Source organism: Hyalella azteca, unplaced genomic scaffold (assembly GCF_000764305.2).
Source record: "Hyalella azteca isolate HAZT.00-mixed unplaced genomic scaffold, Hazt_2.0.2 contig12579, whole genome shotgun sequence".
Taxonomy (NCBI): domain Eukaryota; kingdom Metazoa; phylum Arthropoda; class Malacostraca; order Amphipoda; family Hyalellidae; genus Hyalella; species Hyalella azteca.
Window position 1 is genome coordinate 67096 of NW_025942534.1, and position 12096 is coordinate 79191.

Below are 12096 nucleotides of genomic sequence, written 5' to 3' on the forward strand. Positions count from 1 at the left end.
AACATAAATAGGCTGTCAAACATAAAATATGTTATATATGGTAATTTTATATTAACTTCCAAGCCGGTCTATGTTACCCCCTCAGGGCTGACATTAGGTGGTCTAAGTTACCCCATTTGGGGGCAGCGCCCCCCATTTGCAAACTAGGACACTTTCCTAAAATTTGTCATTTGCATATGTAACTAGAAGAGTTCTACTACAATGCATCAAAACCTTAGAGTTATTTAACCAGAAAATAAAAAAATTGGAGGGGGTACTCTGACAGGCTTTAAATAATAGCTTTTTTTCGTAGGTCACAATTTTAATTTTTTAACCTATTAGATTTGCAAACTCTTTAAATCTTTCTATTGTGTTATGTAGCCTCAGTATTAGGCCTTTAATGCTCATTGACAAAATTTTTCTATGTCAAATAGTTTTTGAGTTGTGGGGGTTTTTGTTAAAAAAATGAAAAGTGGTCTAAGTTACCCCGCCGGTCTAAGTTACCCCATTTTACGGTACGTTTAAGCGTTCCCTTTTTGTCCATAATTATGATGGTAATTTATCAAGGAAAATTATGTAGTTTGATAAAAATGAGCAGTAGATATGGCAGCGATCTTGACCAGTTGAAGGCTAACGAGTAACTAGAGCACCGGCGTGGCGCACTTACCGGCGAACGTTGCCAAACTCGACCATTCGAGTTATGAACGAGACAAGGCGCGGTTAAACCGACTCTGTAGTCAGCACGAGTGCCTACGGAACGGGACCTTATTTAAAGAATTATTGGCCGAAATTCATAAAGTAACAATATTTGGCAAATTTTTCCAAAAGTCGTAACAAAAGTAACAACATAAGATGTAATAAGCAAAAAGTAACACTTTTGTTACGAACGTAACACCTCTGGCTAGAGGCGGGAAAATGATGTGTTGTGAAAAAAAAGTCGCACTAATCAAAACTGGCATCGCGTAGATTAAGGGTAGGTTGCACATTTTTTTTCCACGTTAATCAAAACCGTGCTAATCAAGGGATTGCTGTATGTCTCAAAAGTTGCCTATTACTTGAGGTTACCTGCTCTATCCAAAAACCTGGCCAAAAATTTTTTTTCGTCATTAGACAGAGCTTATTTCCCAAACAGGGTTAACTATTTTTTGACCCCTTCTTTACATAGGTTTTCTTTAAAAATTAGCCAGAAATTCATTATTTGCAGAAGAGGGTTGCCACAAACACTGAAATGTTAGGCAATGATTGTTCTAACATATTCTCTTGTCAAATTGAATTCAGTGCAATTAGAATGCACACCATGGGCTGGTCCTTTCTTACCCCATGAAGGGTGCGATCCTGTCTTACCCCATTTGACTATATTCTATGTTACACCTACCAAAACTTTATGTTCAATATTAATTTCAACTTTGGTGTTATTTAACATGATACTTCAACAGATGGTTTTTTTCTTAAATTTTGAATAATTTAACCTTTTAGTTACAAACAACTAGCATTGCAAGCTTGACAATTTTTGGAATGCTGACAAGTAGAAGCCTCAAACTTTGGTACAAATTTCAGAGTGCTTAGTCCATTTCTTTACAAGATAAGAGGGAAAAAAATTGAAGATTTAGTTCTTTTTGAGGCTTGCACTACAATAAAAAAGTCTCTGGTTGGCAACCCAGAAAATTGGGCAAAAATCACATGTAAATGAGTGAAAAATATCCATGCTTGCACTCAAAGTCATCTGTTTTTATTGTGATAGCTCGATTTATTTCATACGAAACAAGAAAAGTTGCACATTATTGCTTGCAATTTTTGAAAATTGCATTATTTCTGATAAAAGTTTAAAATATGTTTGGAGAGTTGCATCACAAAAACAATTTTTTATGGCTCTTTATATTATCTCACTTTTATAGCTAAAATATTCTCAATTTAACTAGGCATGTTATCATTTCAAAGACCCCATTGACTAGAGATGTTGAGTTTTTACAAGCGTATTCATGAAACCTTTCTGAAATAGTAGGGACATTTTCATTCCCATATACAATCAGGTTTCATAAATTACCTAACAAATCTATTTATTGTTATTGAATTTAGAATCTATGGAGAAAAATTATACCTTGATTCCTAAGGTATTTGTACAGGCTGCACCAGTGCAAATGCGTGAAAAAGCCGGCAAACCAAACCAAGCATTGAGTATCTGTGAAATTATCACATTGTTCTACATTGATTGGTCAATATCATTATTAAATTAAAAATCCTTGGGTCACTGTCATCAGTGTCATGTATACTCATTTATGTGCTATAAATTCTGATAAATTGTGAAATCTTTTTAGGGAATATTTCTGATATTTTTAACTGAGCACTAATTTTTGCATCATACTACTGACTACACACTACATCATGCAAATTATATACTATTCATGTGTCAAGTTACTTAAGATATTGATTTAAACCTTGAGTAAATGAGGAAAATAAAAATGAACTCTTTCTAAAAAATCTCTGGTTGTGGTTTACTGGTTTGTGAGATTTTCTAAAATCAGTTCATTTTTCTCATTTTTTGTCATCTATACAATAATACAAGATTTAAGCCAATATTCTATTCCTATGCCATGGATGGGGGCAAGCATGGAAAACATCTACCTTTAGGGCTGCAACTATAGCTTTCCTGCCATTTCCAGAACTGCAAGATTTCCACCAGATGAATTACCTCCTAAGTCCTAAATCCTATTTAATTGTTAAGAAAAGTGCATGATCAGGCTGCAAGATTCAAAATGTATTAAAAATTCATCACATTGGAGCTACAAGATTTTGTAAACAAGTAGGAAAATTTCAATCCTGCCATGGGTTGGATTGGAATGCTGGTATCCATGATAGGTACTTTACTCATAATCTCATTACTGGTCTACTTACAGGACACAAAAACAAACTTAGAGATGAGTCTCAAAAAGTCTCTGCTTTGATCATATCTGCAAGACTGCAACTGCAAGTCTGAAAGTGTAACTAACTTTTCATTCAAATTTACACTTTGCAGGCCTCCATAGCTCAGCTGAAAATGAGCTGATATACTACCTATTTGGATGATTGGATGAATTTAGAGTCACAGCTGTAGCTATAAAACAGAATTTGCAATCATCATCCATGTACTACTAGTACTAGCCTACCTACCTAGTTTTCTAATCTGTGCAGGTAGGTACCTAAGAGAATTTGAGAACAAACTGGAATGACAACAAATTAAATTGAATTGAAATAGGACTTATGTAACTGAAAACTGAATCCAATCTGATGGGATTCAAGAGTTTTTAATTAAAATTTTTGTCTTATGAATACACTAAAGTCGAAAAAAGTAATTAGAATGTAAATAAACATTACCGGCAAGACAAATTTTCTAAGTAGTGCTCTTAAATAACAATTTACCTCCAACGCGGTACATGTTGGTAGTCATCTTGTATATTATGAACTTAAAATTAACCAACACATCAATTACTCCGATCTTCTTCTTATTTAGAAGATAATTTCACATTATCTCACATAATTGACAGCGAACCCCGCATCCCTCGCCATTTTCTCAGTTATCGTCGACGCGTTCCAGCAATGTGCAAAATTTTCCAAACATAAAAATTAGGAGCATAACTCAAAAATTTGCAAATTTTTGAGCTCTAACTTCCACGATGTATGTTTTTAAAAAACTTGAATCCAGCTATTCCTAGTATATAGAAAATTGGATGTCGTTATTTTTTAGGACAGCTGAATGATAACATTGGCGCCATTGTCGCATGTCTGTTCACTGTACTGTTAATCTTTCCATTAAATAGGAATATGTAAGTAAATATAGATGTGATACAATCATTGCTCAATAGTTTCGCACACTATACGTATAAAACTATTTTATTATGATTTTTAGACAAAAATCGCCATGATTTTTATATAAATTCTGAAATTGACCCAAAAACACTGTTGATGGGTCACGTGACTCGAATCTGGTTTGCTATGCCGCTTTATGTGATGTTATAAAGATAATACTGAATAAATGTAAATAAATATAATTTCCTTTACAATTACGTTTTTGAGGAGTATTACAGCTCCCTTGAAGAAGGCATCATTACGTATACAAATTCCTAGAAAATTCATGACCATTCAGGATGAGAGTGATATAGTTTGGAGCGTCCTCTGGTGTTAGGTCAGTTGAACTCATTAATTCATTACGCATTTGGAAGCAATGGCACATCAAATTCATTTCACTCTCGCCATCATGTACATAGCTCATGTTGCAAGGACCAATTAGTTGTCGCAAATATGAAAGTAAGAATCGCCGACTTCGAGTGACCTCCTTCGAATTACGTAGACTGATTATGATATGAGTTTATGGGCTTATAATGATTATAATATTTATTATAATAATAAGCCTTCGGGCCTGTCGTCTATTTTGAACATCGTATAATTTTCACAGCTTGCTGTGGCACTTGAACACGCAACTCACTGCCCTAATGGCTAATATCCATTGTGCTCAACCGTCAGGCAACAAGCCGATTGATAATGTCTTTTTAAGGTTTTCTCCCTGAACTACATGCAATATATCCAATTTATAAGAGCAATATATCCAATTTAACAGCACCTATGAGACCGAAATTTCTGAAGCCCTACCAAAACAAGGAAACGAATTTAACTGAAGTTCAGACGATGCAAGAAGACTACATAGCACCCACATCATTCAAATTTGGATAATTCCTTCACTCGAGAGTTCTGTTTTTTGCTTTACGTATCATGCGCACAGTTTACGAGTGAATGATTGCACCATGTGTATTGATCATCACAAGGCTTGATAGTTCATAATTGTTTTCCATTACCATTTATAATTCCAAGATAGATGGGAGTTTAAGAAAAATGTGGCAGATTGTATTAGAATAGAATAGAAGTGTCGGCATTGAAGAAATAGGCCCGTGGCCTATTGCTGATTCTTGAATTTTTCGTGACTTGATTCACAAGGGATCCGGCCTTTGGAAGCCGATCTTTCCATAACTGACGATTGATTGAGATAGCTGCTGGACTTATTGCCTGGTCCGTAATTTCCTAGGCATTTTAAGACTGGACATATGCTCCTGCATAGCGTAGAAGTTTTTGTAATGTAGTAATGTCCTGCCTCGGCTTGATCATAATTATGCGATAAGCATCTTTCAACGGCAAGATTCAAGGAATTTCTCTCCACTACAAGCAACACAGCTTTAAGGCAGACGAAGAGTATACACTGCTAATAAATTTGGTAGTATAGTGATTTTAGCACACCCGCCCGAGAGCCTCAAGGTTCCTATATTTATGAATACATCGAAAGATTTTAGTCATCAAAGAATCACTACACATATAAAGTTGTCCTTTGGCATCGTGATATTCAATGTTTTTGCCGAAATTTTTACCGGCGTGTAAATTCTGCATTGCATCCATAGTGTTTGGACAAGATAAAGCTGTTAATGTTTTGGAGATGGCAAACGGGTTATCAGATTCACAATTAAAAGGTTTCTTAGAACAATAAATAAAACTAGGAAAATAAACCTTCTCTATAATAAACGTACAAAAGTATGTTTATTATAGAGTGGGCCGTTCAAACGCTGGAACTCAGAAATGAGTCCCGTTTCTACATATAACAGAAAATAGCATCTACTAACTCTCTATACAATTTATACTTTCTGAGGAGAAATCAAATTTCAATTTGTAATTCAACTTTCCCTAGTTTTACGATGCCTCATTATTGCGCCACAAAATGATAACACTTTATTCACACAAAATATTCACGCACAATATTTACGTATCGCAGATGCGCGTTCGATCAGCCCGCATATAATAATTCTAGCGCCAGGCCTTAAAGCTTAAATAAACAGGAGCACAAACTTTGACATCTACATTCTATATAGATTACCTGCGACTGCGGTTCCAGGTTCTACAGATTCTATGCATGTAAGACTGCCCGCATCGTCGAAAATTGTTCGCTTGCTATGCTCCTTCGTAGTTGAAGTGTCCCGAATAAATGTGTGTTGAAAATTTTATACGGTTAGGCGTCATCTGTTTTTTTTTTGTGATGACGGTGACAGCTTATAATGCAAAGGTGGACAGCAGACCATTAAAACGCCGATCGGGAGGTGTGCTTTATTATTATTATAATTATTTCCGCGTTTTATTTAATTGAGCGTGAAAATCACAATGCATTTGCCGTCTAAGGCGCCAGAGATCAGCGGGGGGGGGACATGTATAACTTAATTAAATTAAAATTTACTCAGTTGAAGTACTCAAAGAAACGATAAGAAATGCAGGATGTTTTTTTTTTTTCATTCAGCGCGCGCGAGGCCAACCGAGCGATGCAGTTTCAGGGCTACAGAGCGCGTGTTTAACTCAGTAATCTATATTGGGGTAAATGGTCAATATCCCTGGTGAGCATGGTAGTCCCCGACGCTTGTTTCCTTCTATGGGTGTAACTGCCAACAGGCCTTGAAATGCTTTTAAATACGAACATTACACGACTGGTAACGTACACCACGAAACAGCAAGCGGGACATCTTGTTATGTTCCCGTCGCTCAATCCCGGATGTTTGGTCGAGAACAAGTTTTTTCCCGGTCTGAGCGGTCTCGCATCTGGCAAAGCGACAGAAATTGTTCCTTCATTTTTGCAGCATGATTAAAGCTTTTATTTCTATATGTATTATAACGTATGGTGAGGAAACTGAGTTTACCCGTCAGTATTAGGTATCACTGTACAGCTTTCAAATAGAGTAACCAGCTGATGATGATTTACAAATTAGTGAAGTGATCAAGAAGTCTGCTTCACAGTTCATGCATTGCCAGCGCAAGCATGGCGAGCGCATTCATATGCAGCGGGAGAATCTCGAACCAACCAAGCTAGTCGGAGTTACTATAAGTGCTTGTAATCTGCTTGTCAATTAAAGATGGTATAGCAGAGTTATGGTATCAGCTAGAGTTATCAAAATGTATACAAGTAACGCCAATTCAAGTGTCCCGAGAAAATAAACATCTGCCATTCTGCCTTGAATAATGATCTCTTACTAAGATGTGAATGCATTAACTTTCAGCATCGAGTAACTCTTATCTCGAGTGGCAACACAACTGTCGTATCATGTCACTTGAGCCGCAACTCAACATGCGGCCATGACTATATTTATAATGGAACTCTCTAAGTTGAAATTTTGAAGGTGAAAAAATAACAACTCAGGTATAATCCCACCAAAAATAAATTGTTATCGCATTTTAATAGTAGGAATATAAAATAAAATTGTAACTTGTGATTCTGTATGTTCACACTTTCTGCATTAATCGAGGAACTATAAGCATTTGAACGACGCCAGTGATGAGCAATATTAATTACTTTCACAACTCTGTAACGAAGCAAAGGTATTGCGGTGCATTGAACTGATGCATTGGCAGGTAAGGCACAGCGTTGTCAAGGATCAGCTGATGCGTTGCAACCATACATAAAATGTATAAAAAAATTTTTAAAGACCACGTCTTTCATGTGGACTCAAAAGTAGAAAATAATTTTTCGGCAGCTACTGATCTCTGTTTGCTTTCATTCTCTTGGTCTTTTGTATTTCAGTTAAAATATTTTAGCCTGGAAACGTGCAACAAATTATTGATTATTGTATTGTTATCGGGAGCTGAGCTTCCCTAAAAGTTTCAGAGCGCTAGCTAATGGGAAAGTTGGTGAAATATCGATTGCAAGATTTGATCGTCACAGACACGAAAGCGAGCTAAGAAAAACGTGGTAAAATGGCGAAGCATCTCTGTGTTGCACACCAGTTCATTCCGGTCACCTTCAAGCAACTCGCCCTGCATCCAAGTCACAAGACGAGAGGTCTACATAGCCAAGGTTGCTCGCCTGCATTCGACTGCAGCTAAAACTGCAACTCTGCCTTCAGTGTTACTCTAGCCTGTACGGCACAAGGATTGCGCGTGCGTTTCCTTCCCACAGGCCACATTACAATGTATTGTTAGCTTTTTTAATATATTAGGATATTTTTTACGTATGTGGCAATTTCATTATAAACTCTTTACAATCATACGATAAAAAAGTAGCCAGCAATATTATCTGGAATTTATTATTATCACTAGTCCTTGAGCTGGCACTTGACGTTGACGGTTGACGAGCCATCATCAATAATGAGTACCTCGCTGGCTCATGCCCCATCGTGGGCCGCAGTGGAAAGTAACAGCCCACGAAAAAATGTTATTTCAGTAAATTTTACGAGCGCTACTGTCATTACAGTTAAATGCTAGAATGAAGTTTTCATGATTACTATTTACAGTGAAGATACTTTACACTTTTTTATAAACTGTCTTTCAGTGAATGTTCGTGATGCTGATGCCTTGGCTAACATCTTGCTCACAACAACTCTTATCTTTACGAATCTTCTTTTGCTGTGTTGAATCTGGTAAAAAAGTTTCTTTGTTCCTGATAGATGCTAGCATGTGACGGACTTATTCCTCACGCAGTTTGCCGGACAGTCCAGCATATTGCTCTTGATGCAATGTTAATCATAGTGGCGACGTAGTGAGGATGAGGCACTACTGACGTACGTTGTATTCCTTGGGCATAGAGGTGCATTGCAAGGCCTAAGCTGAGTTTCTCGCCCATCAGTCGCCCACTTAACATAACATAACACAGCGATGTCGGCGCTGAAGTGTAGGCCTGATGTGGCCTGTCGCCGATTCTTTTCCTTTTCGTGCCTTGTTCATAGATCTAAACTCGTGCTCCGGTGCACTTGTGTGACAAAATAGGTATAAATGTTCTCAACTTATCCTGGAACACACTTTTTCATGCTCCACTCCGAAGCATGCTTACGCGCGCATAGGAATAAGAAAAGTACTACGGTTATACGCAATGCTGGCTACTAACATGCATCCCCAATTAACTTATACACCGTGGACGTGCGGCCTGCGAATTTGAGCCCCTGGCCTATGGCCGCAACTTAGACAGTGCCATTCCGCTTCAAATCTTCACCGAACGGACTCTCCAGTTAGAATAACTACGATTGTTTAATAAATTTCATTTTATAAATATGGAAAGCGGGTATTTAATCCATCTTATAAATGAAGAACTTTCACAAATATTTTTGATAATTTTGCTCACAATCGTCACGGAACGGTAACATAGATTACAATTTGTGCTGAATTTAAAATCCTGAAGTTCTCATTGAACTTCCCCTCCCCCCTGTCTCTAATGAAGCTCGCGCTAATGCTCAGCTGAGAGCCACGAGCCACGCTTACTTATTTCACGTTTTGCTAGCATTAAAAAATGGCGGTAAACCGTGGTCTCATACGTCACAATTGAAACGTTACTATCGAATGCTGCAATGTACAATTAAGGTATCTCGGGAGGAGCGAGCGCTCGATTTTGTCTCGCAGCTGCCAAAGCACAAGAGGATCATGTGATCGTCCACGTGTGCAGCAGGCAGCGCGCTGACATTAGCGAGTTGCGGCAGCAGCACCGCGCCAAAAAACATCTCTGCCAACGCCGCGTTCACGCGCAACGCATTTACAACTTATATGATGAATTTTCGGCAAATTAAGGCTAAAAATTAATTTGAAGACCATGATTTATTTTTGCTTTTACTTTTTGCCTTAGATGTTGGTACATGTTGTTAACTTTAATGAGGTCAGATCATAATTCGAACTTCAATTGATAGAGAAACTGTTGCGTGAGACTGCCCACCGTTGACTAACATCTCGTAACCCCTCCCACATCAGATTCGCATAATAAGAACTCAGGTGCCGATCTAGATCTATGCATTCTGGATTTGCCTGCGACTGTGACTGGCAGAAGTCCTTTCAGAGAGAGAGAGAGAGTTTTATTTTAGTTGCAAGAACACTCTTAAGCTTCGTTCGTTAACGTGCCTCTTTACTCTTCGAACAGGTGATTCCTGTGATCGAAAAACGGCAGAGAAAACATTTGAACTCTTTCGCCACCCGCATCACAACCTTGCTTGAAAAGTGCAGTCTTCGTCTACAATTCGTCTACAAATTTTTAAAATTAAAAAAAGTTTTTTGTTATTGTTGAACGACAATTAACGGTTACCGAGAAACAATGGTCGTGATGGACAAATTTTCGTCAAGCACGAGGGAACGCAATTTCCTTCCTTTCAACAGGAAGGTGGAAGAAAAGTGGCAAGGGGATTTCACATTTGTGCAGGCCGCAGATACCCAATTCGGAATGCAAGAAAGCTACATTGAAAAGAAGACCCGGCCAGGATGGGAGCCTGAGAAGCAATGGTCACGCCAGCTGGTACAGCAGGTAAATCAAATGAGGCCTCGGCCACGTTTCCTTGTCATTTGCGGGGACTTGCTGGACGCGTGGCCTGAAACACAAGCTGAAACTCGCGATGGCCAGGAGAAGGACTTCAAGAAGATCTTCAGCACGTTGCAGGTGCCGTGTGTGTGTGTCTGCGGCAACCATGACATAGGCAACCAGCCATCAATGGAGAGCGTTAGCAAGTATCGGTCATCATTTGGAGATGATTATTTCAGTTTCTGGTGTGGCGGCGTCTATTTTTTAGTTATAAATTCACAGTATTATGAAGATAGTACTCGGGTCCCGCAACTTGCTCAGGACCAAGAAGATTGGCTGGAAGGACAGCTGATGAAAATAAGGAGACGGAAACCCAAGCACTGCGTCATCTTCCAACACATACCTTTATTCTTGAACGACCCTCACGAGGATAAAGAATATTTCAATTTTGCTAAAGATCTGCGTCAGGAATTGCTTGACAAATTTTACGATGCTGGAGTCAGGCATGTATTTTCAGGTCACTACCACCGAAATGCCGGTGGGATGTACAAAGACCTTCAGATGGTCGTTACATCAGCGGCAGGGGCTCAGTTGGGCTCTGACCAGCCAGGCTATAGAGTGGTATCAGTCGCTGAATCGAGAATTACCCACGAATATAAAACCCTCAAGTCTTGTGTCAGCATTCCTGCCGTATTTGCCGTCCTCATCAACGCCTACGACGAACAAAAGCGCAGGGCGCGCGGAAACAAGACTGGACGAACTGTCTTTTCTCCAGTAGCCTTGCCCGCCCTGAGAGCTCAATAGTTGGGTTGATTAAATCATTCGAGGGAGCTGTAGGAGGAACTGATGATGAAATTATTTTATTACTCAATAATTCTATCAGGTCTATATCCCACCAAAGGACAAAATATAATCTGAGCTTTATCGGCATGATTTACTCTATTTTATCTATAATTTAAAGGTTGTTAAGAAATTTGAGGAATGATACTTGAACTACAATTTCACTTACTGTTGCATTTTCGATATGAAATTTCTTGTATTTGAACAATGTATATGCCACTTAATTTTACTTATAGTTATATTTTCATATGAAATTTCTTGTATTTTAGCAATGTATATACCACTTAATTTTACTTATTGTTGCATTTTCAATATGAAATTTATTGTATTTCAACAATGTTTATGCCACTTAATTTTACTTATTGTTGCATATTTGATATGAAATTTCTTGTATGCTAACAATGTACGTATATGCCACTTGATTTTACTTATTGTTGTATTTTCGATATGAAATTTCTTATCTTTATCTGTGATGCTATATACCGTAGACGGTAGATATCAGCACCATTCAGCGAGCTCCGTATAGCTCGCTATTCAGTAGTCGTGTAATACAGAAGCGGTTACTCATTGAGTATAAACGTGAACTCTCCAATTTTTTTCCAATTATAATGTGATTAGTTTAAATTTACATGTGCACTGTTTGCGACCCAGTCAATGTGATAGAAAGTATTGTGATATTGATTACTTTGTTAGAAATGTCCGCTGATGACAGTTATAATGATGCAAGAGATTTAACTTTTGTTTTATTGTTTACATCATTGAGAAATGAATAAAGTTATTCCTGTTTATATTGTGTTTTGGGATCCTCAATGTAAAATAATGCCTCAATAATTAATCGAGCGCATCCGGTGAAAAATGTTACTGTATAAAATAAGATTTTGCAATGGATAAGCGGTTTCATCATGCGGTCGCAGCAGTAATTTATAGAAGCCACACGACAATCAGATCACTCCTCTGTAATATTTAAAACACTTATATTTCACCAGTACCCAAGGGAATAAGATTATTGTACT

At 37.9% G+C, this 12096-nt stretch overlaps 2 protein-coding genes across 2 annotated transcripts in view; one reads left to right on the forward strand and one right to left on the reverse strand.

Annotated features, from left to right (window-relative positions):
* Window positions 1-3728, reverse strand: part of LOC108669908 (metastasis-associated protein MTA1) — a 21271-nt gene extending 17543 nt beyond the window's left edge. Inside the window, exon 1 of the mRNA XM_018157346.2 lies at window positions 3376-3728. Within this exon, the coding sequence (XP_018012835.1) occupies window positions 3376-3403 (28 nt within the window). The 5' untranslated portion in view covers window positions 3404-3728. The remainder of the gene's footprint in view (window positions 1-3375) is intronic.
* A 4931-nt stretch (window positions 3729-8659) lies between these two features.
* Window positions 8660-11416, forward strand: LOC108669912 (serine/threonine-protein phosphatase CPPED1-like). Its single transcript, XM_018157354.2, has one exon. The coding sequence runs from the start codon at window positions 10043-10045 to the stop codon at window positions 11045-11047; it is 1005 nt and encodes a 334-aa protein (XP_018012843.1). The 5' UTR covers window positions 8660-10042; the 3' UTR covers window positions 11048-11416.
* The last annotated feature ends 680 nt before the right edge of the window (window positions 11417-12096 follow it).

Excerpts from the sequence above, each read along its gene's own strand:
- LOC108669912 (XM_018157354.2), top strand. The coding sequence starts at position 10,043 with ATGGTCGTGATGGACAAATTTTCGTCAAGCACGAGGGAACGCAATTTC.